Raw genomic sequence first — 26,899 nt, forward strand, 5'->3', positions numbered from 1 at the left:
TTTGCCAAAAATTCACAGGAACTTGGATCCACGGAAATGTAACACGAGTAAGAAGCCTGTTCCTAATAAACTAGGCAACTGGGAAACATTTTGATATGGATAGATATTTAAGAGTGTAACTTTGTTGTGAAGGTATTCACCGGACTTTTTATGTCAGACTGTACTGCGTTTGTTTTGGAGGAAAGCCAGTTTTGTGGTTGTGAAAACTTTTGAAAACACATTTTCAGAACTTTGTTGTCTCAAAGTTTCAAAAATATTGCCAGAATTAAATTTCACATCCTGTTACTGAAGAAGATCTGGCTGCCACTAATTACCAAGGTTAAGCAGAGAAATGTGAGACTAAATGGCTGGGAACTTGGGTAATATGAAAGAGTCCAGGACAGGGGAATGCAGATATATTGGAAGTTTAGAGTGCTGGAAAGATTACACAAAGACGAAAATCAGTGACCATGTCAGATTTGAACAACAGCACAAAATTTTCAAAGTGGAGGTTATGAAACTGGAGGCAGTATATTAAAAATCAAAGTTGAGCTTATTGTCATATACACAAATGCATTCATGCACGAGTGCAATGAAAAACTTACCTCCAACAACATGACAAGCCTGTAGAATTAGATATGCAGTATAACAAACACACAAAAAATGAACTAAAAATAAATTATACACAATATTTGCAAGCAAGATGATGCATTCATGATGCATCCAGTCAGGATACTTTCAGCAGTACATCTGCAGAGGTTTATTACAGTGTTCAGTGACATGCCAAACCTCTATAACCTTGTAAAAAACTGAAGCCAATACCTACTGGAGTGAACCGGGTACATGTTGAGAAATTGTAGCAGAGATCAGTATGACTTCAATTGGAATGGGAAGTTGATGGAGGGGAAGGCTGAGCGGGTTTATGGAGTAATATTATTATTCTTTCTGAGAAGATTTGAATTGCTTCTTGTAACTTCATTCAAGTCAAATTTATCCCATCCTGTCTCCATTCCCATGGAAAGTTAACAATCTGAAACACTACCCCTGTTTTTCTTTCTACAGATCTGCTGATCTGCCAGATGTCCTTTTAATCAGACATGACTTACGATGTGAATTCTGGTACCACGTTATTGCCAAACAAGTAAGGATGCCATCAGCTTGAACTTGTACACCCTCGTTCTGGGAATGTAGGATGACACTTGAATGTAAGGAGGTGTGTCCTCACTGGACAGTACTGAAGCATTGAAGAGGGTCCAGACAAGGTTCATGAGAGTGATCCTAGGAAGGAAAGGGTTAACATATGAGGAGCATTTGATGGCTCTGGATCTGTACTCACCGGAGTTTAGAAGAATGAAGGGGGAATGTCACAGAATTCTACTAAGTATTGAAAGACCTTGACAGAGTGGATGTGAAGAGGATGTTTCCGATAGTGGGAAAGTCTAGGACCAGAGGGCACAGCCTCGTAATACAAAGATATCCGTTTAGTACAGAGATGAGGAGGGATTTCTTTAGTCAGTGGGTAGTGAATGTGTGAAATTCATTGTCACAGATGGCTGTGCAAGCCAAGTCATGGGTTATATTTAAAGAAGAGGTTGAAACGTTCTGGATTGGTAAGGGTGTTAAAGGTTATGTGAAGAAGACAGAAAGGGAAAATAAATGAAATAATCAGGGAATGATTTGTCAATGGAAGTGGTGAATATAGGGTTCAATTTCAACATTTAAGAGAAGTTGAATAAGTATATGAATGGGGGGGTATGGAGGGATATGGCTCAGGTGCAGGTCGATGTGACTAGGCCGAATAATAGTTCAGTACGGACTATGAGGGCTGAAGGGCCTGTTTCTGTCCTTTAGTGCTCTATGACTTTATGACTTTAAATCAGCCATGATCAAAAGGCAGAGCATACACAATGTGTCGAATGGCCAAATTATGTTCCTATATCTTATGGTTTTATGACTATATTAAATCTTAGAGTATAACGAAAATACTTTTGAAGAGGCAAAATGCTTGAGAGTGTATAAGATTTAATTTTACTTAAGCTATACATTCCACATACAGTATCCTAGTCACCAAAACAAAGAAATGAGCCTCCAAAGCATGCAACCTATAATTAATTAATACAGACATATTAAAGAGTTCTATAAAATTTAAGACTTTGATTAGGGGCCTAAATGACCTGAATGAGGCAGTGGAAGGGTGGTTTAATAATTTTGCACATGACACAAAGGTCACTGAAGTTGTAGATAGTATAGAAGGCTGTCATAAGTTACAGCAGGACATTTTGAAGATGCAGATTTAGGCTGAGAAGTGGTAGACGAAGTTCAACCCAGAAAAGTGTGCAGAGATTTGGAAGGTCAAATTTGAAGGCAGAGTACAGGGTTAACAGCAGATTTCTTAGCATTGTGGAGGAACCAAGGGATCATGGGGACCAAGCCCATAGCTCTTTCAAAGTTGCTGTGCAAATTAGTAGGGCTGTTAAGAAGGCGTATGGCCTTCATTAGTCAGGGGACTGAGTTTAAGAGCCATGAGGTAATGTTGCAGCTCTACTAAACTCTGGTCAAAAGGAAATATAAAACATGAAATGTGATATGATTCACGGAAACCAAAAGGAAACAAAAATATTCAGCATCTCTCAGAAGGTTCTTTAGACAACTAGGAGAATCCTTGGTATTTAATACCAGATGCTTCCCCTAGCACAAGTAAGTAAATACTAATTTACTTTGCTGGTAGGCTATTACACACAGCTTCTTCAATCCACCTGACTTTAGCTGGAATCTGTAATAATTCTGCTTGTCTATATACACTCTGATTTCTTCTCCTGAAATGAAAATTGTTTCTCCTTTCCTCGTTGATATGGGTTAATATCTATGAAATCAGATTTCTGACATTTTTAGGGTTTAAAAAAATTATGTTATAAAATGTCCCTGTTAAATGTTCCTCTGTAAATTTCAACTCCTGTGTTGGCTCCAGTTCCTTGTTGTTCTTTGGAACTTGCAGAGTTTATATATTCATTATCCATTATTGCTAGCTTGGCAAGTTAAGTCCAACTACTTACAGCAACTTTTAATTGTAAATACAGGTAATTTAATCTCCCCAGTCCAGGAAGTGAGCAGCTTAAACTATCAAGTCTCATTATTTCAAGCAGCAAATAGTTCTAAGTAACTTTACAAGTTTCAGATTTTAATCTTTTTTTCTCCCCTTTTCTGTTTTGGCTCTTTAATTTTTCCTTCTTCCTCTTTTATTTCTTTACTGCACCTTGTTATACTCTTGTTCACCCTTCTGTGCAGAGGGACATACAATCAGTGGTCTACAGCAGCAGAAGATCATTAGCGTACACTCTGTGGCCACATCATTAGGTACCTTAAAATGCATGGTCGACTGCAGCAGAAGACCACAGACAAAATAAGGTGGCCACTGAGTGTATGTTTGTGGTCCTCTGTTGCTGTAACCCATCCACTTCAAGGTTCAAAGTGTTGTGCATTCAGGGATGCAATACTGTATGCCACTGTTGTAATTTGAGTTACTGCTACTTTCCTATCAGCTTGAGCCAGTCTGCCCATTCTCCTCTGATCTCTCTCATTAACAAGGTGTTTTCACCCACAGAACCGTTGCTCACTGTATTTTTTTTTTGTTTGTACTACCATCCTCTGTAAACTCCAGAGACCTTTGGGCATGAAAATCCCAGGAGATCAACAGGTTCTGAGATACTCAAATCACCCTGTCTGGCACCAACAATTATTCCATAATCAAAGTGATTTAGATCACATTTCTTCCCCATTCTAATGTTTGGTCTGAACAAAAACTGAACCTCTTGACGGTGTCTTCATGCTTTTATGCATTGAGTTGCTTCCACGTGATTGGCTAATTAGATATTTGCATTAACGAGCAGGTGAACAGGTGTACCTAAGAAAGTGGTCACTGAGTGTAGAAACATACAATGATGAAACATAGAAACAGACCCTTTGGCCCATTGATCCATACTGACCATCAATCATTCACTGACACCAATCCTTTCTTAATCCTGATGTTTGATTCTTCCTGTGTTCCCATTATCTCACCGCAGATTTAGAAACCAGCTTGCACAGCTTTAGGATGTGAAGGGAAATCGGAGCATCTGAAGGAAACCTGAGCAGTTAGAGGAGAACATGCAAACACCACATGGACAGCTCCTGAGGTCAGGTTCGAACCTGGGTCACTGGGTGGTCTGAGAGATTGGATCTACTAGCTCTGCCACTGCGCTGCCCCCCACTCCTCAAAGTGCTTGAATTACGCTAATGCTATTAGTCCTGTCACACCGATCACAGGTTGCCCTTCTCAAACTGATCCAACCTGTAACAACAGAGGCAGATTGATGCACTTTAATCACTTGATACTACAATGGACATTTTTAGAGAATGGAGTTGAGAAGGAAAACTTATTATTTATTTAGAGATACAGCACAGAACAGTCCCTTCAAGCTGCACCACCCAGCAACCCACTGATTTAACCCTAGCCTAATCATGGATCAATTTATAATGTGCATTTAATCTACTAATCAGTACATCTTTGGACTGTGGAAGGAAATCAGGGCACCTGGGGAAAACACACACACACACACACACACACACACACACACACACACACACACACACGGAAGGAACGTATAAGCTTTCTTACAGAGGAAACCAGAATTGAACTCTGAAGCCCCAAGCTGTAATTGTGTCATGCTAACTGCTATGCTGCCATGGCGCTTTAAATCAGCCATGATGGAATGGCAGAACAGACTCAATGGACCAAAATGGCCTAATTCTGCTTCTATATCTTATGGTCTCACGGAAAGGCAAAAGATATTGTTATCACACCCTAGGAACTACATTGGCAGGTTCCTAAATGGAGGCGGGGTTTGTCCAGGAACACTCAACTCCATCCCTGGTCTAAGCAGGAATCAAAGGGCTGATTTACGATGGTGATGTGAGAGTAACCGTCCTTGCATTGAGATTGCATTTCACTGGTTGTTGGATTATAGACTCTTAAGTTTAAGTTTATTGTAATTCAACCATATATGTAGAGTATACAACTAAACAAAGCAACATTCCTCTGGTCCCAAAGTATAAATTACAGCATATATAGTCAGACACAGTACAGATAGCTATGATCCAGCACATACAGTCACAAAATAACATTAGCACAAGTCTCTGGATGGCACGGCCTGAAGATTGACAGGTTGACATACAGTGGGAGGTGCATCTTGATATAAGACAGTATAATTTCACTGGTACTATCATAATAAAACAAGTAGTAGTCCAAATAAGTGAACCAGCAGCATTAAAGTCAATGAGCACCAGGGAGAAATCACTGCGGTGGTTGGACCACACCTCATACAAAGGAAAATGTTTGTGGTTGTCTGAGGTCAATATTCACAGTGGTAGGATATCCTCAGGTCAGTTATCTAGGCCAAACTATCTTCAGTTGCTACACTAATCACAAAGAAGGCACGGCAGTGGCCCTACTTCATTAGGAGTTTGAGGTGACGTGGTATGTCTTCCAAGACTCTTGCAAATTTTGCACAGATGTATTCTGACTGGTTGCATTGCCATCTGGTATGCAGGCTCCAATGCACAGGATCACAAGAGGCTGCAGAGAACCATAGACTCAGACAACTCCATCATGGGCATAAGTGACCAATCATCGAGGACATCTTCAAGAGGTGGTGTCTCAAAAAGGCGGCATCTATCACCAAGTTCTCTCACCATTGAGACATGGCCTCTTCTCATTACTACCATTGGGGACTAGAAGACCCACACTCAACATTTTAGGAAAAGCTTCTTCCCTGTCATCATCAGATTTCTGAACCGTCCATGAAGCTTCACTATTCCTCTTTTGTTTGTCTGCCTGTTTATCTGTCTATCTGTAGGTCGACCTATGGATCTAATTATTTATCTACCCATTTATACTTACTTATTTATTTAAACTTACAGTTTTTTTAATGTCCTGCACTGTACTACTGCCACAAAGCAACAATTTTCATGATGTATGTTGGCGATAATAAACTTGATTCTTGATTCTGACCCAACATAAGGTCAGAAATGGATATGTTTACCGATGATTTTTCAGCTCTCAATTCCATTCACCAAGCCTCAGCAGATGAAGCAACCCATATCTGTGCAACATTATAGAGGTAACTTCCATGGATTCTGAACTCCGTGATAAGCTTTTTGGCACCACTTACACCCTGAGGTAACGGACTCTGCCTCCGACACTTCAGTGTGTCATGTATGATCTCACTGCTGTGTTGGTTTCAGTACTGAGTGTCCCTTCAGCAACTATGTGGCTGGGACTCCAGGAAGTTTACAGATTACATTAGAAGATTAATTTTATTTGTCGCGTGTACATCGAAACATACAGGGAAATATGTCATTGACGTCAACAACCTTCACAGTCTGGAGATGTGCTGAGGGCAGCCCACAAGTGTCGTCTGCACTTCTGGTGCCAACACAGCATGCCCACAACTTACTAACCCTAACCGTACATCTTTGGAATCTGGGAGGAAACTGGAGCACCCGGAAAAATCCCACATGGTCATGGGGAGAATGTACAAGCTCTATACAGACAGTGGTGGGAATCAAACCCAGATTGCTGGGACTGTAAAGCATAATGCTATCCACTATCCTAGCATCCTGCCCTCCGAACTTCCTCACATTATTCAGACCTTAACGACACCAGGTTGATTTGAACCAATGGGAAGAACAAATCCAGGCAAAGATCTCCCAAATCCCTTCTCCCTTACTCCGTACGACCATTGCACAAAGTGGGAGATATTGGCAGGAGGGCAGAAAAGGATCTGGGATGTCCAAAAGATTATGTCATCTGGAGTGATTTGAAATTGATAGAGCAACAAGGGTCCAGAGAAGGTTCACAGGAAGCATCCTGGGAATGAAAGGGTTAACATATGAGAAGCATTTGATGGCTGAGGGCCTGTACTCACTGGAGTTTAAAAGAATTTCATGGATGAACCATGAAATCCGCAATCTGATGAGGGCCTGATCAGAGACATTCAGGTCTGGTGACCAGGTAAAATACAAGATATGATGCCCGCAAAGCCACCTCAAGTGCGAAGACACAATTCCAGACCAAACTTTCATCACTGAAGGATACTCGACCGCTGTGGTAGGGCTTGTATGTCATCACCTTCTACAAAGTGAAACCAAGCAACACAGGTCACAACAAGTCTTCCTGCCAGATGAATTCAATGCCTTTTATGCTCGCTTTAACCATCGAAACATGGAGGCAATTTTATAAACTCCCACAGTCCCTGATGACCCTGTGATTTCAGTCTCTGAGACCAACAAGAGAGCATTCTCTATGAAGCTGAACCAACAGAAAGCATCGGCCGAGATGGAGAGCCTTGCTGAGTACTAAAGAACCATGCCGATCTACTGACTGGAGTGTTCACTGATATCTTTTACCTCTCACTTTGGTAGTCTGAAGAACCACCTACTTCAAGCAGGCCTCAATTTTTCTAGTGCCTAAGAAGAATGTGGTAACCTGTCTCAGAGATTATTGTCCAATAGCAGTTACATCCACTGTGATGAAGTGCTTTGAGAGGTTGGTGATGAAACATATCAGTTCCTTCCTGAGAAATGACTTGGATCCACTTCAGTTTGCCTACAAGCACAACAGGACCACAGCTAATGCCATTTTATTAGCACTTCACTCAACCCTGAAACATCTGAAGAGCAAAGATGCATGCATTAAGATGCTCCTCATTGACTACCATCGACTACATTGACCACAGCTTGGCATCCAGTACTATCATCCCCTCAAAACTAATCAATAAGCTTCAAAACACTGGCCTCTGGATCCTCAATTTCCTCACCTGCTGACCCCAGTCCTCCTCAACCTCCATCAACACACGTGCACCACAGGCTGTGTGCTTAGCCCCTGCTCTACTCGCTTTATACCTACGACTGTGTGGCTAAGCACAGCTTCAATGCCATATATAAATTTGCTGATGACACCACTATTGTTGGTCGAATCAAATATAGTGATGAATCAATATATAGGAGAGCAATTGAAAATCTGGCTGAGTGATGCCACACCAGCAACCTCTTACTCAACGTCAGCAAGACCAAGGAGCTGATTATTGACTTCATGAGGAGGAGACCACAGGTCCACGATCCAGTTCTCAGTGGGCGATCAAGAAAACGAATCTCAGTAAATTTATTATCAAAGTGTATATATGTCACCGTAGTATATGGTGACATGTATGTGCTTTGATAATAAATTTACTTTGAACTTTGAATATGGAAAGAGTGAATGTAGAATGGAGATAAGGAGGAATGACGTTCTTTAGCCAGAGGGTGGTGAATCTGTGGAATTCAATGCCACAGATGTCTGTGGAGGTCAAGTCATTGGGAATGTTTAAAGCAGAGGTTGATAAGTTCTTGATTAGTAAGGGCGTCAAAGGTTACAGAAGTTAAGAGAATGGGGTTGAGAGGGATAATAAATCAGGCATGATGGAACGGTGTAAAGAACTCGATGGGCCAAATACTCTGATTCTGCTCCTATCTCTTATGGTCTTGTGGTCTGGCGAGCAATTGGAGGAATTCTACAGGTCAACCGGTAGAGGGGAAGGAATTGTCGCCACTTCAGGATAAAACCCTGCATCAGGACTCAGAGTGAAGAGGCGAGATGATCGGTGGAAATGATCCAACGAGAGTGGAGAAGCGAGATGTTCAGCTTAAAGTGGAGAAGGAGATTGGTGAGACAGGATTGGAGGTGGTTAGTGGACTGCGGTGAGATGACACACAGACATGCGAAGTAGGAGAGGTATGAGCTATGGGTGGAGTTAGGAGACAGAGGTGGATGGATGATAGATGGAGGCAGACAGAGAAAAGAGGTATGAACCAGATGGAGTGAGCTTGAGGGAGGGGAGGCTGAAGGTTGGAAACAGCTGCTTGAGAGAGATAAGCAAGAACCTGAAGAGTTCTTCTGGCCTCTTTCTCACCTCCCCCCTCCTCTTTTATACTGGGCATTTTCCCTAACCACTTCCAATCCAGATGCAGGGATTCAAACTCAATTGTGGACAATTCATTTACCCCACAGATCCTGATGGGTTCCTCCAACAGCTTGTTATTTAAAGTTCTAGCATGTGCTGTCTCTTTCATCTCCATTTGTAACCACTGTCCTGTCTGAACAGGATTCTATACTGTGCACTATAACTGTAACTGATCTATATTGCACTGTACCCTTTGGTAACTATTCCACTGCCCTTGCTCCACCAATTTTTGTGTTGTCTGCAAACATATTTACATTTCTGCACAAGCTATTTATATATATTGCAAGCAACAGTGGTCTGAGCATTGATTGCTATGGAGCACCACTAGTCACAGATCTCCAGCCTGAAAAACAACCTTCAGCTGCTAATCTCCGTCTTCTCTGTGCAAGTCAATTCTGAATCCAACTTATCCAATTGCTATGGATCACATCCATCTTATCTTCCTGTTAAACCTACCATGAGGGACTTTGTCTTGCTGAAGTTGACCTCATCATTAACATTGTTTACAAATACTATTTGCTTTAAGATGGCATAGCTAAGAGGTTACCAGGCCTGGGTAGCTTGCTCTGTACAGAGCTAATGCCACTAAAGCAATTTTACGTGTTGTTTTGGGCCAAAAAAACATTTTGTCATTGCAAATCATAGAACATTTCAGCACAGAACAGGTCCTTTGGCCCATGATGCCGTGCTAACCTTTTAATCTATTCTAACTTCCATTTAACCCTTCCCTCTTGTATAACTCTCTATTTTTCTAGCATCTATCTGTCTATCTAAGAGGTTCTTAAATGCCCCTAATGTATCTGCCTCTACCACCCATCTGGCAGAACTTTCTTTGCATCTACCAGGGGTGCAGCGCTAGCCAGAGCGCACCCAGCACATCTTTAAGAGAAAAAACGAAGTAAACAAGCCCAGAATTAGGTGCCACCCAGAAGTCAGTCTTCATTAGTGGAACTGAGGTGGAGAAGGTCAATAACTTTAAATTCTTTGGCATTAAAGATCGACGTTTCTCTCTCTGAAATGTGTCAGTGGATCTGTCCTGGGACCAGCACGTAACTGTCATTACAAAGGAAGCACGGCAGCGCCTGTACTTTATTATAAGTTTGTGTAGATTCAACATGCCACCTCGATCCTGACAGCCCTGTGTTTTCAGCCTGTCTGGGCTGGCATTTAAATTGACCAAACAATGGAACAGCTAAAGGCTCCAGCACCCTGTAAAGAGGAGTGAACATCGCTTAGAACAAGTGAAATCGGCAATCGCTTCTGATCTGGGCCGACATTTACGTGCCGGGCGGCACCTACTTAATTAGCCTGTTTATTTCGGCTTTTTTCTTAAAGATGTGCCGGGTGCGCTTCGACTAGCACTGCACCCCTGGCATCTACCACTCTCTATGTGAAGAAGCTACTTCTGACACTTAACCCCCCCCCCACCGCACCACCCCCCCGCATTATTTCCAATCACCTTGAAATTATTTCCCTTTGTATTAGTGATTTCCACCCTTGGGAAAAAGACTGGCTATCCACTCTTATCATGGCTATACCTGTTACCATCTTGTACCAGAATAACAGATCCATGGAAAAATGTGCAGAGTTCATACTAACTCAATCAATGCTTTACATAATTCAGAGTCAAAATATGCAATGTGGCAATGCTCCTAAAAATTGATTCCTCATTGCTCACGTGGGAGGGTACCCTATGTCAACAAGTCCTGGTTAAAACCCTGTAAACACTTGGTGACTAATGAGCACCAGTACTTAGGCTTCCATCAGCAAGCCAGACTTCAGCGAGTTCACCTATATTCTCTATGATCATGTGTGAAATTACGTACACTATCTGAAGCTTGACAAATTGTGAGATGCAAACTACAAGTTTTTTTTGCCTGAAACAGCACACAGAGATGTTTAAATGACAACGCTGGGTCTGTACAGAGCAGACTACCCAGGCCAGATAACCTTTTACCAACACCGTCTTAAATCAAACAGTACGTGTAAGCGATGTAAATGATGTGAACTTTCGCAAGGTATTTTACAAGGTCCCTATGGTAGGTTTATCAGAAAGGTGCGTGCAATCCACAGTGATTTGATAGTTTGGAGTCAGAAGTGGCTTGCCCACTGAAGACAGAGGTTAGTAGTGGAAGGGTTTAATTCTGGCTGGGGCCTGTGACTAGCAGTGCTCCACAGGGATCAGTGCCCAGACCTCTGTTGTTTGTGATTTATTTATTTGGTGATACACTACGGAGATTACTCTTCTGGCTCAACAGGCCACACCTCTCAGCAATCCACCTATTTAACACAAATCTAATCACAGCACAATTTACAATGACCTAGTAATGTACTAACTGGTACATCCTTGGACAGTGGGAAGAATCTGGAGCACCCAGAAAAACCCCCTGCGATTCACGGAGTGAACATACAAACTTCTTGTAGATGGAACTGGAATTGAACTCCGAACTCTGATGCGCCAAGCTGTAATAGTGTCATGCTAACTGCTATGCTACCGTGGTCCCACAATACAAATAACATAAGGGTATAAATGTCATTGGTGAAAACTTAGATGCGTTGCTCCCATCCTAGCTTCTCTGCACAGTGACTTCCTGTACATTTCGGAGTTTATCTTAAAGTTCTGTTACTTGTTTTTAAAGCTCTTAATGATCTGGGTCCGGCGTACAACACAAAATTGGCTTTGCTTTGTAATTCGGCTTAAACTCTCAGGTCTTCTTCTGCCAGTCTCTGAAATTGAAACAATCTCTCTCAAAAGACATTTGGTAGCTCAGCTCACTTGAACTATGCTCCCGAACCGTGAAACTCAATAACTAAAACTATAAGGGATGCAGCTGAGTCTACTGACTGTTTTAAACCCCTGCTCAAAATCTACTTATTCAACCTTGCTTTTAACTAACGTCTTTGTCTTTTATTTTCAACACTTTAATTTTATTTTAAATTTTATTTTCATGTTTGTACTTTCTCCCATTGTAAAGCACATGATCTGTGTGAAACGTGCTCTAGAAATAGGTTATTATTATTATTAAGTAGGTTTGGAGGCAAAACAAAAATGATGCAGCTGTGGACAGTGAAGAAGGTTGTCAAAGGATATACAGCATGGCATAGATCAGCTACAGTTATAGGCAGATACATGATAGATGGAGTTTAATCCAGTCCAGTGTGAGCTGTTACACTTTGGGAAGTCAGAGGTAAGGGGAAAATATATAGTTAATAGTAGGCCGCTTCACAACATTGATCTGATGTGAGGCTGTCTTATGGGACTGTGCAGAGTGAACTGCTGATCTGTGACATGATACCAGATGCACTTTGATGACATAGATATATTGATGACAGAAAATGAGGAAAGGAATGTACAATTGATGAAATTAGATTCATTTTGAAATGAAATATGCGTGCATATTATGAATGTTAATGCATGGTAATAATGTAAATTGAATTAATTGAATTTGTAGAGAATAAATCAAATTAAAGGAGGATTACTGTGGTATTCTGGAGTCATGCAGATACTCAACATAGAGCTATCTGCTTCTAGGCATCGTCCTCAAAGACAATGAGCCACACATGTAAGGATATCCCATTTTATAATCATCCAACATCTTCTTCAACTCCCACCCAGATTTACGAGAATGAACATGGGAATAAAAGGGTTAGTATATGAGGAGTATGTGTTACTCTGGGCCTGTACTCACTGCAGTTTAGTAGAATTGGAGGGGGGAATCTCATTGATACCTATCGAATATTGAAAGGCCTACATAGAGTAGACATAGAGAGGGGAGTCTTTCCAGTGGGGGAGTCTAGGACCAGAGGGCACAGCCTCAGAATACTGGGAGGTCCCTTGAGAACAGAAATGTGTGGCGAAACTGTGTAATCTATTGCCGCAGACAGCTGCGGAAGCCAAGTCTTTGAGTATATTTAAAGCAGAGGTTGATAGATACTTGAAATGTAAGGGTGTCAGAGATTATTGGGAAAGGGCAGGAGAATGGGTTGGAGGAGGAATAAATCAATCATGATTGAACTGTGGAGTAGACACCCTGGGCTGAATAGCTTAATTCTGATCCCGTAATTTATGATCTAATGGATTCAACTCCTGACTCACACAACAGGCACAATTCACAGAGGCCAATTGACCTACCAACCCGCACTATTTTTTTGAATGTAGGTGGAGACCGAGGCACTCAGAGGAAACTCTCACAGTCACAAGGAGAAAGAGCAAACCCCTCACTGAAAGCAGTCAAGGCAAGTACTGAGCACTGGTTTCCGGAGATGTGCAGCAACAGGTTTACCCGTTCCGTCAATCGACCGTCCAATGTTACATCAAACTTATCTTTCAAATTGTCTTTCAACTGTGAACATACATGTGCTGTGATTTTACCATAAGAAAGTCTATCCTAATGGAGAGGGGCAGCAATTGTTTTGCCTCTGTTGGTGTTTTTTCTTCTGTTTTAAGTGTTGCTTACCTGATGCTGGGTTCTTGAGAGTGGGCAAGGTTGAGTACATATATTATAAGCCTTCTCCCTCACCTACCACCCTCCAGCTTCTACTTCTTCACCTCCCCCACCTTCTTATTTGGGCTTCTTCCCCCTTCCCATGAAGGGCCGAAACGTCGAATGTTTATTCCCCCCCGCAGATGCTGCCTGTCCTGTTGAATTCCCGCAGCATTGTGTTTGTGTGTGTTGTTCTGGATCTCCAGATCTGCAGAATCTTGCGTGTGCATCTCCTACACCCGTGGAAAAGTGTGTGTGGGAGGGAGGGATTAGATAGTTCAGCGCTTATAAATGATTCATTACTTGTGTGGATAATAAAACATACCAAGAAAATTTCCTTTGTGAACTTTACACAAAGACGCACTTTTTTCACCTCATTAACGGAGTGCATTCCCTGTCATACGGATCAGTTTGGAAAATACCTGCACAGTCCTCTGCCCAACCGAAGCGAAAGGGCGGTTCACAGAAATTAAACAGGTTTTGCACAACTTCTGGCAAGCTTCCTGCGCCGGTTGATATGCAGGCACGTTAACGTACAGTTTCATGTTAGAACTGGTTTCCCCGCCCTTGTGCTCCAGAGCCGTGCCCCGATCGACAAATTAACCTAATCTTTCACTTTGTTAACCTGCCGCGGAGAATGTTGCTACAGAGCGAGGTCGATTGAGGAAGAACAGGGGAAAGGGTCATCAAACTCTCTCGGCAGGTCCGCATTCTCCAAACTTCACAAAGTAAGTCAAAGTTTCAATCTTCCTGGGTCCAGGTTCCCTGACGGCATTTTTTTTCCCACCATGATTAAAGGAAGATTGCTTTGAAAAAAAATACTTCAAAATAATCTAATTTACCTCGTCCCCCAGAAGATGCCAGGGACAGAAATGAGACCGCGAGTCGCTAGAGGACAGGTAGATGACTGAGGCAGTGTGTTCAAAGCGGCTTCACAACTGTGTGAACTGGGGTCGTTCGACCCTCTGCGCGAATACTGCCACAATATTGTCGACAGACGGTGTAGTAAAAAGTGTTTTACAATGAGATAAAGTTAAAAAGTGAAAATAAAATAAACATGAAAATAAAAGATGTCAGTTAAAAGCAAGGTTAAAGAAATAGGTTTTGAGCTGGTGTTTTAAAAGTGTATGTTTTGATATTTGATGTGCATGTGATAAATAAAGCCAATTTTTTATAATACAGTAGAATTCTTGTTATACCCAGATATGTTCGATCATTAATTTTGTCACTTTAGCATTGAATTCTGTGTTATAATAATAACAACAACAGCTTATTTAGGGAGCATTTTTCATATAGATGATGTAGTTCAAAGAGCAAACATGAAAATAAAAGAAAAAAGATGTTAAAACAAGGTTAAATAAATAGGTTTTGAGCTGGTGTTTAAAACTGTCAACAGAGTCTGGATCCCTCATAGTTTTTGGTATTGAATTCCACAATCTAGGAGCATAGTTCACAAAAGCTGATCTGCCAATTAACTTTTGAGGGAGATTGCTTAAATTTAAGGGACTGGTGGAAGAAGACCTGAGTGTTCGAGCGGGAATATAGAAGGAAAACGATTCTGTTATGGACTCCGGTCCAGATCATTAAGAGTTTTAAAAACAAGTAAGAGAACTTTAAAATCAATTCTAAAGGATGCAGGAAGCCAATTCAGAGTGGCTAGGATGGGAGTGATATGTTCCCTCAGCCTGGTTTTAGTTAAAGTCCAACAAGGGCATTCTGCATGAGTTGAAGTTTGTCAATAGATTGCTTTGGAAGACCATTAAAAGATGTATTGCAGTAATCTAGTCCATTCGATAAAAAAGGCATGAGTTCATTTTCAGTACAATTACGTGACAAAAATGGACATAGCTTTGCAAGTGACTTGTTTGGTGACAGTTCTAATTATGATGGACTTGGTTCCATGGAATTGAAATAGGTTTATTATTAATACATGTACCGAGGTATGGTGAAAAACTTGCGTTGCATACTATTCATACGTATCAGATCATTAATGTGCATTGAGCTAGTATAAGGTATTGATTTAGTTCTGAGGCCTCTATTACTCAGGGTCAACCATGAATGCTTCGTGCTAGCTGTCTAGGTATGCAAGCCTGGACAATTCAATATGGAGAACCTGCTGGTGCCCATGTAACAACCTTTCCCTCTCAACACAATTGATTAACCCGAAGTCTGGCACCAGGGGTGTCACAGGAGTTGCCACTTAATGTTGAACTTAATTTAGCACAGCTTCAGGGATGCCAAGTCTGGATTTTTTCTCAGAGTTTACTCCCAAAGCCTTTCCTATGAGTGCTTATAGCCACAAGGCAGCAGATGTTTGAGATCAGTTTCCCCTCTCCTAGATGAGATGCTAACCATGGCTGACAAGCCACATCTGCCTGAAGTGACTGTTTTAAGGTGCCAGTAACCAGTTTTTGCCCCTTCTTCTGTCAGTAGAAACAGTTCCACTGGGCTTAGTAGCTAGGCCACAGGCGAAGGCCAAGAGCTGGACTTGGTTGTCAGAGAGGCTATTTGAAGGGCATGCCTCAAATTTAATATTTAATAAGTTGAAGGAGCTTTATCCCCATTACCACCCCTGCTATAATAACGTTCAGGAACCATTTAGTTGGGTTTTGGGATTTGATGTTCTTGTTGCCATCTGCACGATTTGTTTTGTGTTGCGCACAGGGTGGGGCTGATTTTTTTCTTTGAACGTCTTCTATGGTTTTCTCTGTTTCATAGCTGTCTGGAGAAAATCATCTCACAGTTGTATACTGCAAACATGCTTTGATAGTAAATGCACCCCGAAACTTGAGTCTTAGTTCTAAACACAGGCAATTCTCCAGATGCTGGAAATCATAAGCAACACACACAAAATGCTGGAAGAACTCAGTAGGTCAGACAGCATTTATGAATAAACAATCGACACTTCTGGCTGAGACTTCATCGAGGCCTGATAAGGGTCCAGGCTCGAAACATCAACTGTTGGTTTTGCTGCATCATATATATATAAGTTTGTGACTCTGAATAGCAGCTTGTTCAGCTTAGTGCGATCATGCAGAGAAACTTATTGTAAACAGGCATAGAAGGGCACACACCTACTGGTGGTAAATAAGATTAGTATTGCTAGGGCATTGATAATTGATGGAGATAATGGGAGGAAGGGCCTGTTTCTGTACTGATTAACTTCCTGACTCAATGAGAGCTCATATTTCATTTGAGCTTATTTCTTTTGAGAAAATTTGGGATTTTAACAGAGGCTATCTCCCTGTAATCTGTGTCATCGCTGATTAACTAGACTCTGTCAATCACACTCATTCCTCAATCACATTTTACTTACTCGTGCACAAGAACATCCTGGCCCCTGGCACTAAACAGTTCTGAAGTTTGAATGAAAAAATGCTTTTTTTAAATATAGAATTGCCTAGTATGATACAGATATCGATCCAATAGTAATTTTGTATACTTCTGAATCCCATCAATTGCATATTTAAATACTAATCATAATACATATTTCGGGTATTAGTAACTAACTAAATATATGTGTTAAAGGCAAATAATATTTGAGAATTAGTAAAATAACTGTCCAAAGTTCAAAGTAAATTTGTTATCTAAGTACATATATGTCATCATCTACTACCCTAAGATACAGTTTTTGCAAGCATTCGCAGGGGAATAAAGAAATACAATAGAATTAATGAAAAACTACGCACAAAGACAAAAGGTCACTTTTGCTCTAGAATCTTCATTTGCATTATAGAGCATAAGACCATAGACATAGGAACAGAATTAGGCCATATGGCCCATCGTGTCTCCTCCACCATTCCATTACGGCTGATTTATTATCCCTCTCAACCCCATTCTCCTGCCTTCTTTCTGTAACCTTTGAACCCTGGCTAATCAAGAACCTATCAACCTTCACTTTAAAAATGAGAGAAAGTCTGCAGATGCTGGAAATCTGAGCAACACACACAAAATGCTAGAGGAACTCGGCAGGCCAGGCAGCATTTTGTGTATGAACCTCCACTTTAAATACACCCAATGGCTTGGCGTCCACAACCATCTGTGGCAATAAATTCCATGTATTCACTACCATATGGCTAAAGAAATTCTTCCTCAGCTCTGTTCATACGTCTGTTCTGAAGCTGTGACTTCTGGTCCTAAACTCCCCTACCATAGGAAATATCCTTGTCTTGTCTTGGTATTCTTGGTGACCTTGGTTCCCAGGCTTGAAAAGGAAGTCTGTACAAAGGAGAGTTAGACTTTCAAGGGCTGTGTTCAGCCTGGGTTACTGCATTGTCTGTGCACACCGTACAAAGGAGAGTCCAGCTCTCAGAGGTTTGGTTCAACTTGAGACTCTGTGGTGTCAGCACTCTGTTTCACCAGCGCAGAACTTTAACCCTTTCCTTGCTGCATCCTCCATATCACCTTTCACCTGCCTATCAACTTCCCGCCAATTCTCCTGTCACCTAATTCTGCACATTCAAGTTCTAGTTAATTGTTGTCCAGCCGTACACACGTGTACAGCTAAACTAAACAATGTTCATCTGGGACCATGTATGTGATCTATGTACTGTGCAAAACTCATATCGCATACAACATTTAAAATAATATTAACAAGTAGTTAAAATATTCTGTAGATGTACAAGTTGACATAAAGTGCATACTTTATATGACATATAGTAAAATTTATGGTTGTATAATGCTCCCTACACTGTCATAAGTAACGTGTAATGAGTGGTAGCAGAGTGTTCAGAAGTCTCACAACCGAGTGGAAGAAGCTGTTACCATGCCTGGCATCTTGTATTGTGATACTTTCTGCCTGACTGTAGGAGATCAAAGAGGTCATGGGATAGGTGGGAGAGGCCCTTGATATTAACATATAGTCAATTAACCTCTGACCAAAATGTCTTTGGGAAGTGAGAGAAAATTGGAGCATCCAAGGAAAATTGATATAGTCAGGGAGAACGTGCAAACTCCACATGGACATCACCGGAGCTCAAGCTTGAACTCAGGTCACTGGAGCTGTCAAGCTACTGTGCCACCTATCTACATATCTGTCCAGCCCATTTATTGTTAACATATATCCTATTAGGAAAAATAGATGGTAAGGTAGGAGAGAAAGGTTGGGTTGATTTTAGAGTAGGTTAAAAGATTGGCACAACATCGTGGGCCGAAGGACCTGCACGGTGCCGTAAGGTTCTATTTCCTATACTCTATGTTCTTACAATTTCTTCAGCATTACTTCTATCTCTAGGTCATGCTGTCCACTCACTGCTGCCATCGTGAAGGAGGTACAGGAGTCTTAGGTTCCACACCACCAGGTTTAGAAAATGTTATTACCTTCAACCATCGGGCTCCTGGAGTGACATAGATAGCTTCACTCAACTCAACCCTGAACTGACTCTACAACCTATGGACTCACTTTCAAAGACATTATGACTCATTCCCAATACAATTTTATTTATCTGTTTACCTGTTTATCTGTTTACCTATCTGTCTGTTTATAATTTTTTCGGTTAGTTTCTCTTAAGCACATTAGTTGTTTGTCAGTCTTTGTGTGTAGTTTTCATTGATTCAGTTGTATTTCTCTGTTCTACTGTGAATTTCCACAAGAAAATGAATCTCAGGGTAGAATATGATGAATATATGCACTTTGATAATAAATTTACTTTGAACTTTGAAATTTGAGCATGATACTGAACTGGTCAAGGCAGGGCTCCTTCAAGATGGATGCCGCCTTCTTGAGGCACTGCCTTCATAAAGATGTCCTCTGAATGTGGCCACACAAGTAGATAGGATGGTAAAGAAGGGGTGTTGTATGCTTGCCTTTATTGGTCGAGGCACTGACGATAAGAATCAGGATGTCACGTTGCAGCTGGATAAGACTTTGGTTAGGCAGCACCTGAAATACTGTGTTGAGTTCTGGTTGCGCCGTTATAGAAGAATGTGGAGGCTTTGGAAGGTGTATGGAAGGAGATCACTAGGATGCTGCCTGGATTAGAGTGCAGGAGCTATCAGGAGAGGTTGGACAAACTTGGACTGTTTTCTCTGGAGTGGCAGAGGTTGAGGGGAGACCAATAAAAGTTTATATGATTATTAGAGGCATAAATAGGGTCGACAAACAGAATCTTTTACCTGAAGTAGGAATGTTAAATACTAAAGGAAATGCATTTAAGGCAAGAAGGTAGAAAGTGTAAAGGAGATGTGTGGGGCAAGATTTTTTGCGAGTGGTGGTATTTAGAATGAGCTGCCAGGGGTGGTAGTGAAAGCAGCTGGGTTTGGAACTATCTACAGAGGAGTTGGCTTTTAGTTAGACACATGAATATGGATCATGTACAGATCAAAGAGACTTAGTTTAAGTTGACATTATGTTTGGCATAGCATCATTATGCTGAAGGGCCTGTACTGTGCTGCAGTGCTGGGAACCTATATGTTCATTGGCTATCACACATTTAACATTCAACACCTCTCATTGAAACTGCTGGTATAATTCAAACAGGCACTGAAGATTCAAACGTGCTTTGACAAGTACTTCTTCAATCCTTAATTATCTGAAATCCGCCATTTTATTTTCTTTTAAATTTGGACATGAAATATTTCTTACAGCAGTCATTTCACTTCATCGTTTACAGGTAAAACATTTCTTTATAAGGAATTTGTTTATTTATTTAGAGATACAGTGTGGAACAGGCCCTTGCAGCCCAATGAGCCACATTGCCTAGCAACCCGTGTATTTAACCCTAGCCTAATCACAGGGCAATTTATAGTAACCAATTACTCCATGAACCTGTATGTCTTTGGATTGTGGGAGGAAACCAGAGCACTCTGAGGAAACCCACATGGAGAACTTACAAACTACTTTACGATGGTGCCAGAATTCAACTCTGAACTCTGACGCCCCAAGCTCTAACAGCATTGCGCTAACCACTATGTTACAATGGTGCCGAATTTTGCAAAGCATTGTCATTGTAAGATGCTTCATTATTTGTTGCTGGTTTGCTTTCCCTGTTGTTACACAGAATAATAAAATTGCTTTTTCTCTTCCTGTAATAGGCAACCCCGGATATTCTATGTTAACATCCATCAACATGAATTTATCTTCCCACATCTCTTCCCTGGGTGATCAATTCAAATCCACGGAGTATATTGAGCCCCATTACAAGGAATGGTATCGGCTAGCTATTGATAAGTTAGTGGATGAAGGTATCCCTGGCTACAAAGAATTTCTCGCCAAGGAAGGGCAAGGCCAGTTCCTGGCGGAGGAGGAACTTTATTTTATCAAGGAAAATGTACGAAAGTTGCCTCCGTTAAGTATCAATACTTTTGAGGACACCACAGATGGCTCTTCCTCTGGCACCTACTGGCCGGTCCAGTCTGATACAGAAGCTCCAGACTTAGACCTGGGATGGCCTTATGTTATAAAGGGATTGGAAACCAAAACCAAAATTGATTTGCATTTTCATCCGCCAAGAGAGGACTCTCCCACGATAAAGGAGATAGTGAGGAAACTCATCAGGAATGCACGTCAGGTACCAGAATTTTTTTACCAATAAATGTTATACCTGGATAAAGTGGATGGGGCTAAATATTTTATGATAGAGCACAACTTTTATGACTTATTAGGCTATAAGGTGTACAGCAGAATTAGGCCATTTGGCCTATCGAGTCTGCTGCACCATTCAATTATGACCTAATTATTATCCCTCTCAACCCCATTCTCCTACTGTCTCCACATAACCTTTGACACGCTGACTAATCAAGAACGTATTAACCTCCACTTCAAATATACCCGATGACTTAGCCTCCACAGCTGTCTGTGGCTATGAATTCCACAGATTCACTCACCTCTGGCTAAAGAAATTTCTCCTCACCTCTGTTCTAAAAGGACATCCTTCTATTCTGAGGCAGTGTCCTCTGGTCCTAAACTCCCCCACTATAGAAAACATCCTCTCCATGTCCACTCTATCTAAACCTTTCAATATTTAATAGCTTTCAATGAGATCCCACCCTCATTCTTCTAAATTCCTGCAAGTACAGGTCCAGCACTATCAAACACTCCTCATCCATCAACAACAGGAATTCTGCAGATGCTGGAAATTCAAGCAACACACATAAAAGTTGCTGGTGAACGCAGCAGGCCAGGCAGCATCTCTAGGAAGAGGTGCAGTCGACGTTTCAGGCCGAGACCCTTCGAGATCCATCAACACATTAGTTCCTGAGATCATTCTTGTGAACTTCCTCTGGACCCTCTCCAATGCCAACACATCCTTTCTTAGATAAGGGGCCTAAAATTCCTTTGCACATTTCATGGTATACAATTACCTTCAGGACAATGGTATGTTTGAGACATCTCAAGTGTGTGTGTGTGTGTGTGTGTGTGTGTGTGTGTGTGTGTACACGTGTGCACAGTGGCCTTCAAAGTACAAAGTAAATTTATTATCAAAGTACATATATTTCACCATATACAACCCTGTGATTCATTTTCCTGTGGACATTCACAGTAGATACAAAGAAACACATTTGAGTCAATGAAAGACCACACTCAACAAGGCAGACAAACACCAACGTGTGAAAGACAACAAACTGTGCAAATTCAAAATGAGAAAATAATGATAAGTAAATAAACAAACAATAAATGTCAAGAACGTGAGTTGAAGAGTCCTTGAAAGTGAGTACGTAGGTTGTGGGAACTGTTCAGTGTTGGGCTGAGTGAAGCTGAGTGAAGTTATCCCCTCTGTTTCAAGAGCCTGATGGTTGAGGGGTAATAACAGTTCCTGAACCTGGTGCTGTGGCTCTTGCGTCTCCTGTACCTCCTTCCTGAAGGCAGCAGTTAGAAGAAAGCAAGGCCTGGATGGTGGTGGTCCTTAATGATGGATGCTGATTTACTGCAGCAGTGTTCCATGTAGATGTGCTCAATAGTAGATCAGCATCCATTTTACCCATGATAGACTGGGCCATATCCACTACTTTTTGAAGGATTTTTTGTTCAAGAACATTGATATTTACATCCCAGGTGTGATGCAACCAGTCAATATACCCTCCACAGTACATCTATAGAAGTTTGTCCTAGTTTTATATGACATGCCAAATCTTTGCAAACTTCTAAGAGAGTAGAGGTGCTATTGTACTTTCTTCATAATGACCGTCACATGTGGGATCCCAGACAGAACCTCTGAAATGATAACACTGAGGAACTTTAAGTTTTTGACCTTCTCTGCCTCCAATTCCCCTGACGTGTACTGGCTCAGTAGTGTGTGAACGTTCAAGTGCCCGTTAACAATGCTCCTCTACTTGTTCTCTCCACATTAAAGTAAACCTCCCTCCAGATTCCACTGCTCACCTACGCATGAGGGACTAACTCAGGTTCAGCTGCAGAATTAGGTTTATTGTTACTGCCACGTTCCAGGAAAATTGTTGTTTTGTGGCAGCAGGACATAAAAGTTATGACGCTACAAATAAATAAATCGTGCAAAAGAAGAATATGACGGTAGTGTTCATGGACCATTCAGAGAAAGAACTGATGGTGCAAGAGGAGAAGCTAAAATATTGGGTGTGGGTCTTTAGGTTCACAATAAATTTCATAACATATGCCAGTGACAATCGACCTGATTTTAATTCTGGTTCTGATACCCACTCCCAGATGGGAATAACGAGAAGAAAGTTTGTGAACTCTGCAGTAATTGTCTCTATTTCTGCATAAGTATGACCTCAAATATGATCAGATCTTCATGCAAGTCCTAAAACTAGATAAAGAGAATCCAATTAAATAAATAACACCAAAATATTATACATGTTCATTTACTTATTGAGAAAAATGGTCCAATATTAAAAGTATTTGTTGGAAAAGGTATGTGAAACTTTGCTTTCAGTAACTGGTGTGAGCCTCTTGTACTGCAATAACTTCAACCAAACTTTTCTGGTACTGGTGATCAGTTCTACACATCGGCTTGGAGGAATTTTAGGCCATTTCTCCTTTGAAAATTGCTTCACCTCTGGGATGTTGGTGGGCTTCATTGCATGATCTGCTTGCTTCAGGTCCTTCCACAAAGGTCAGAACTTGGGCCAGAACATGCCAAAACACAAATTTTCCTCTTTCTAAACCATTCTGTTGTCAATTTACTCTTGTCTTTAGGATCATTGTCTTGTTGCCTTATTCAACTTCAGATGACAGATTGTTACTCTGGTATTCTTCTGTAAAATGTCTTGATACAATTTTCATGTCCTCTCAACGATTACAAACTGTCCAGGCCTTGAGGCAGCAAAGCAGCCCCAAACATGATACCCCTTCTTCCATGCATCACAGTTGGGATGAGGTTTTAGTATTGATGTGCAGTACCCTTTTTTTCCTCCAAACATAGCAATGTGCATTTCTGCCAAAAAGTTCAACTTTTATCTCATCTGTCCACAGAACATTGTCCCAGAAGCGTTGTAGAACATCCAGGTGGTCTTTTGCAAATTTGAGACGTAAAGCAGTGTTTTTCTGGAAAGCAGTGGTTTCCTCCATGGTGTCCTTCCATGAACACCTTTCTTGTTCAGTGTTTTTCTAATAGTGGACACATGAACAGAAGCTTTAGCAAGTTCTACAGATCTCTGCAGGTCTTTTGCTGATACCCTTGGGTTCTTTTTCACCTCCTTCAGCATTGCACATTGTGCTCTTGGAGTGATCTTTATAGATGTCCACTCCTAGGGAGAGTTGTAACAGTACTGAATTTCCTCCATTTATAAACAATATCTCTTAATGTGGACTGAGAAGACTCAGGTCTTTAGAAATGCTTTTGAAGCCATTTCCAGCTTCATGCAGCTCTACAATTCTTCTTATAAGGTCCTCTGAAGGTTGTTTGGTCGAGGAATGGTGCACATAAACAGAACTTTCTTGAGAAGAGCAGGCTCTGTGAATAACCTGGCTTTGTGTGCGTTTTTTATAGGGCAGGGCACCTTTACAAGCCACACCTCATTGGTAATTATGAGAAGAGGGCATGTCCCCGATGAGGGGGTTCTTTATAACAGATGACAGTTCTTCAGGCACCACCTTCTGAAGATATCCTTCAGGAGGTTTATGCTGGTGATGGAACTGGCTGAGTCTACAACTTGAGTTTGGATATGATTTTCAGCTTACTCCAGCCACCTTGGCTTCATTTCCCCGGTAATAAACTGTTTGAGTCCATAGCTCCCTGAAAGTAGCCACTCAAGTAGATAGGACGGCGAAGACGGTGTGTGGCCCGTTTGCCTTTATTGGTTGTGGCACAGACTGAAAAAGTCAGGAAGTCATATTGCAGCTGTATAAAATTTGGGTGGGCTGCATCCGGAGCATTGCAGTTCTGGTTGCCCCGTTACAGAAAGGATGTAAAGGCTTTTAGAAAACGTACGGAAGAGGTTCACCGGCATGCAGCCTGGAGTGGAGGGCATGACATGTAAGAAGAAGTTGGATGGACTTGGTTTGTTTTCTCTGGAGCAGCAGAGGCTGAAGGAGAACCTGATAGGTTTATGTAATTATGATGGGTACACATTCAGGGTCTTTTACTCAGGGCGAAAATGTCAGATACTAGAGGATGTATATTTAAGCTGAGAAGGTGGAAAGGTTAAAGGTGTATTGGGCATTTGTACATAGAGAGTGGTGGGTATCTGGAATGGACTGCCGGGGTGGTGGAGGAAGCATATACAACAGTGACGCTTAAGCAGCTTTTAATTAGGCACATAAATGTGGATCATGAGGCTTTGAAAGGGTACGGTAGAGGTTAACCAGGATGCTATCTGGATTAGAAGGCATGTGCTACAATGAGAGGATGGAAAAACTTGGGTTGCTTGATAGAGGTTTATAAGATTATTAGAGGCAAAGATACATTAGATACAGTGTATCTTCACAGGATTGAAATAGCGTGCATTTAATGTGTGACTGGGTAATTTCAAAGCAAATGTGAGAGGCAAGCTTTTTTTACACAGAGAGTGGTTGGTGGCTGGAATGTGCTCTCTGATGTTGTGTTAGAGGCAGATATATTAGAGGCTTCTGAGAGACATTTAAATAGGCACATAAATGTTCAATGAATAAAGTTTCAAAACAGTGTATGTTTATTATCAGAGTATGTGTGCAGTTAACAACCCTGAGATTCATCTTCCTATGGACAGCCACAAACAAAGAAACACAAATTGTTCAGTTTAGTTCAATTTGGTACTGCCTAATTTCATTCATTGATTGCAGGCTGCAGAGCGAATCCACCCTGATCAAAATAGTATTTAAAAAAAAAAGGAGTACTTAGAAAATAGAAATAGATCATAACATGAACTACAAAGTCCAATCCACAAATTGCATCTATTAAACCTTGTCCAAGACTCTGGCACCTTCCTGTGGCAGCATCGAGGGGGGGAGAGAGAGAGAGAGAGAGACTGGTTAAACAAAAGTACTTTCTTCTGCGAGCAGCAAGTGAGGGCGAGAGAGAGAGAGAGAGAGAGATCAGTCATATGAAGGCACCTTCCCCTGGCAGCAATGAGTGAAAGGTAGAGAGAGACTAGTCAAACACAGGCAGACAGCACTGAACAATCACTTGCCGTCCATTCTCATTCTCGTTGATTTCAATCTTGCTTGACACTTTAATCAGCAAGATTGGTGAGAAATGTCCTGTCTCCAGGCTTCTAGGCGTCCAAGCCATGCACTACACTGGAAACCTCACCAGACTCTGTATCTTACAGCAAAGCGTCAGATCACTCAGTCAGTCTGAGAAAATATTGTGAGGAAATTGGAAGGATATGGACATTGTGTAAGCATGGGGAATAGTTTAGTTGGCCATTTCATTAGTAATTTAATTGGTTCAATACAACTTTGTGGGTCAAAGGGTCTGTTACTGTGCTGTACTGTTTGATGTTCTATGTACAGTAGAAGAGATTTAGTTTAATCTGGCATTGTATTTAGCAAAGATAATGTGGGCTGAAGTGCTACATTATTCTGTCTAAGTCTATGTAGAGAAGTTGTTAATATCTATACTGAATTGCAATCATACATATCATTTCTGGAGAGCTGAGTCTTCTGAATTACTCTCACTGCAATCTGCACCTGTAATTGCTCTTTAAGTAATGTACATTTCAACCATCTTAATAAACTAGCAATTTCACAATCTTCTGAATGACTCAGTAGAACTTAACTCTCAAGCATGTAGGTATGGCACCTTTAAGCGGATGAAAGTACTGTACATTGTCATGGCTGGAAGAGAGAGAGGAGTGGAGGACTCCAAGCCAGGCTGAAACGCTGATGAATGAGACCCCTCTACCTAGCAGCTTGTTAGCAAATGTACAGTCACTGGAGAACCCGACTGAGGACCTAAGGGCAAGATTGCTGTATTGGAGAGAAATGAGGAATTGCTGCGTTTTGTGTTTCACGGAGACATGGTTCATTCCACACATGCTGGCTACATCGATAAGACCTGAGGGCTT

At 41.3% G+C, this 26,899-nt stretch overlaps 1 protein-coding gene across 3 annotated transcripts in view; it reads left to right on the plus strand.

Annotated features, from left to right (window-relative positions):
* The window catches only part of fam83b (family with sequence similarity 83 member B), a 119,645-nt gene that overhangs the window by 61,114 nt on the left and 31,632 nt on the right, over nucleotides 1-26,899 (plus strand). Inside the window, exons 1-4 of one of the 3 annotated variants that reach the window (XM_063039261.1) lie at nucleotides 1,045-1,120; nucleotides 4,041-4,151; nucleotides 13,174-13,250; nucleotides 20,531-21,006. In XM_063039261.1, coding sequence (XP_062895331.1) covers nucleotides 4,123-4,151; nucleotides 13,174-13,250; nucleotides 20,531-21,006 — 582 coding nt within the window. In that variant the 5' untranslated portion in view covers nucleotides 1,045-1,120; nucleotides 4,041-4,122. Of the gene's footprint in view, nucleotides 1-1,041; nucleotides 1,121-4,040; nucleotides 4,152-13,173; nucleotides 13,251-14,018; nucleotides 14,227-20,530; nucleotides 21,007-26,899 lie in introns of those variants that run through there. The other 2 variants (XM_063039253.1, XM_063039269.1) reach the window with 2 other exon arrangements.

This window comes from Mobula hypostoma, chromosome 2 (assembly GCF_963921235.1).
Source record: "Mobula hypostoma chromosome 2, sMobHyp1.1, whole genome shotgun sequence".
Classification (NCBI taxonomy): domain Eukaryota; kingdom Metazoa; phylum Chordata; class Chondrichthyes; order Myliobatiformes; family Myliobatidae; genus Mobula; species Mobula hypostoma.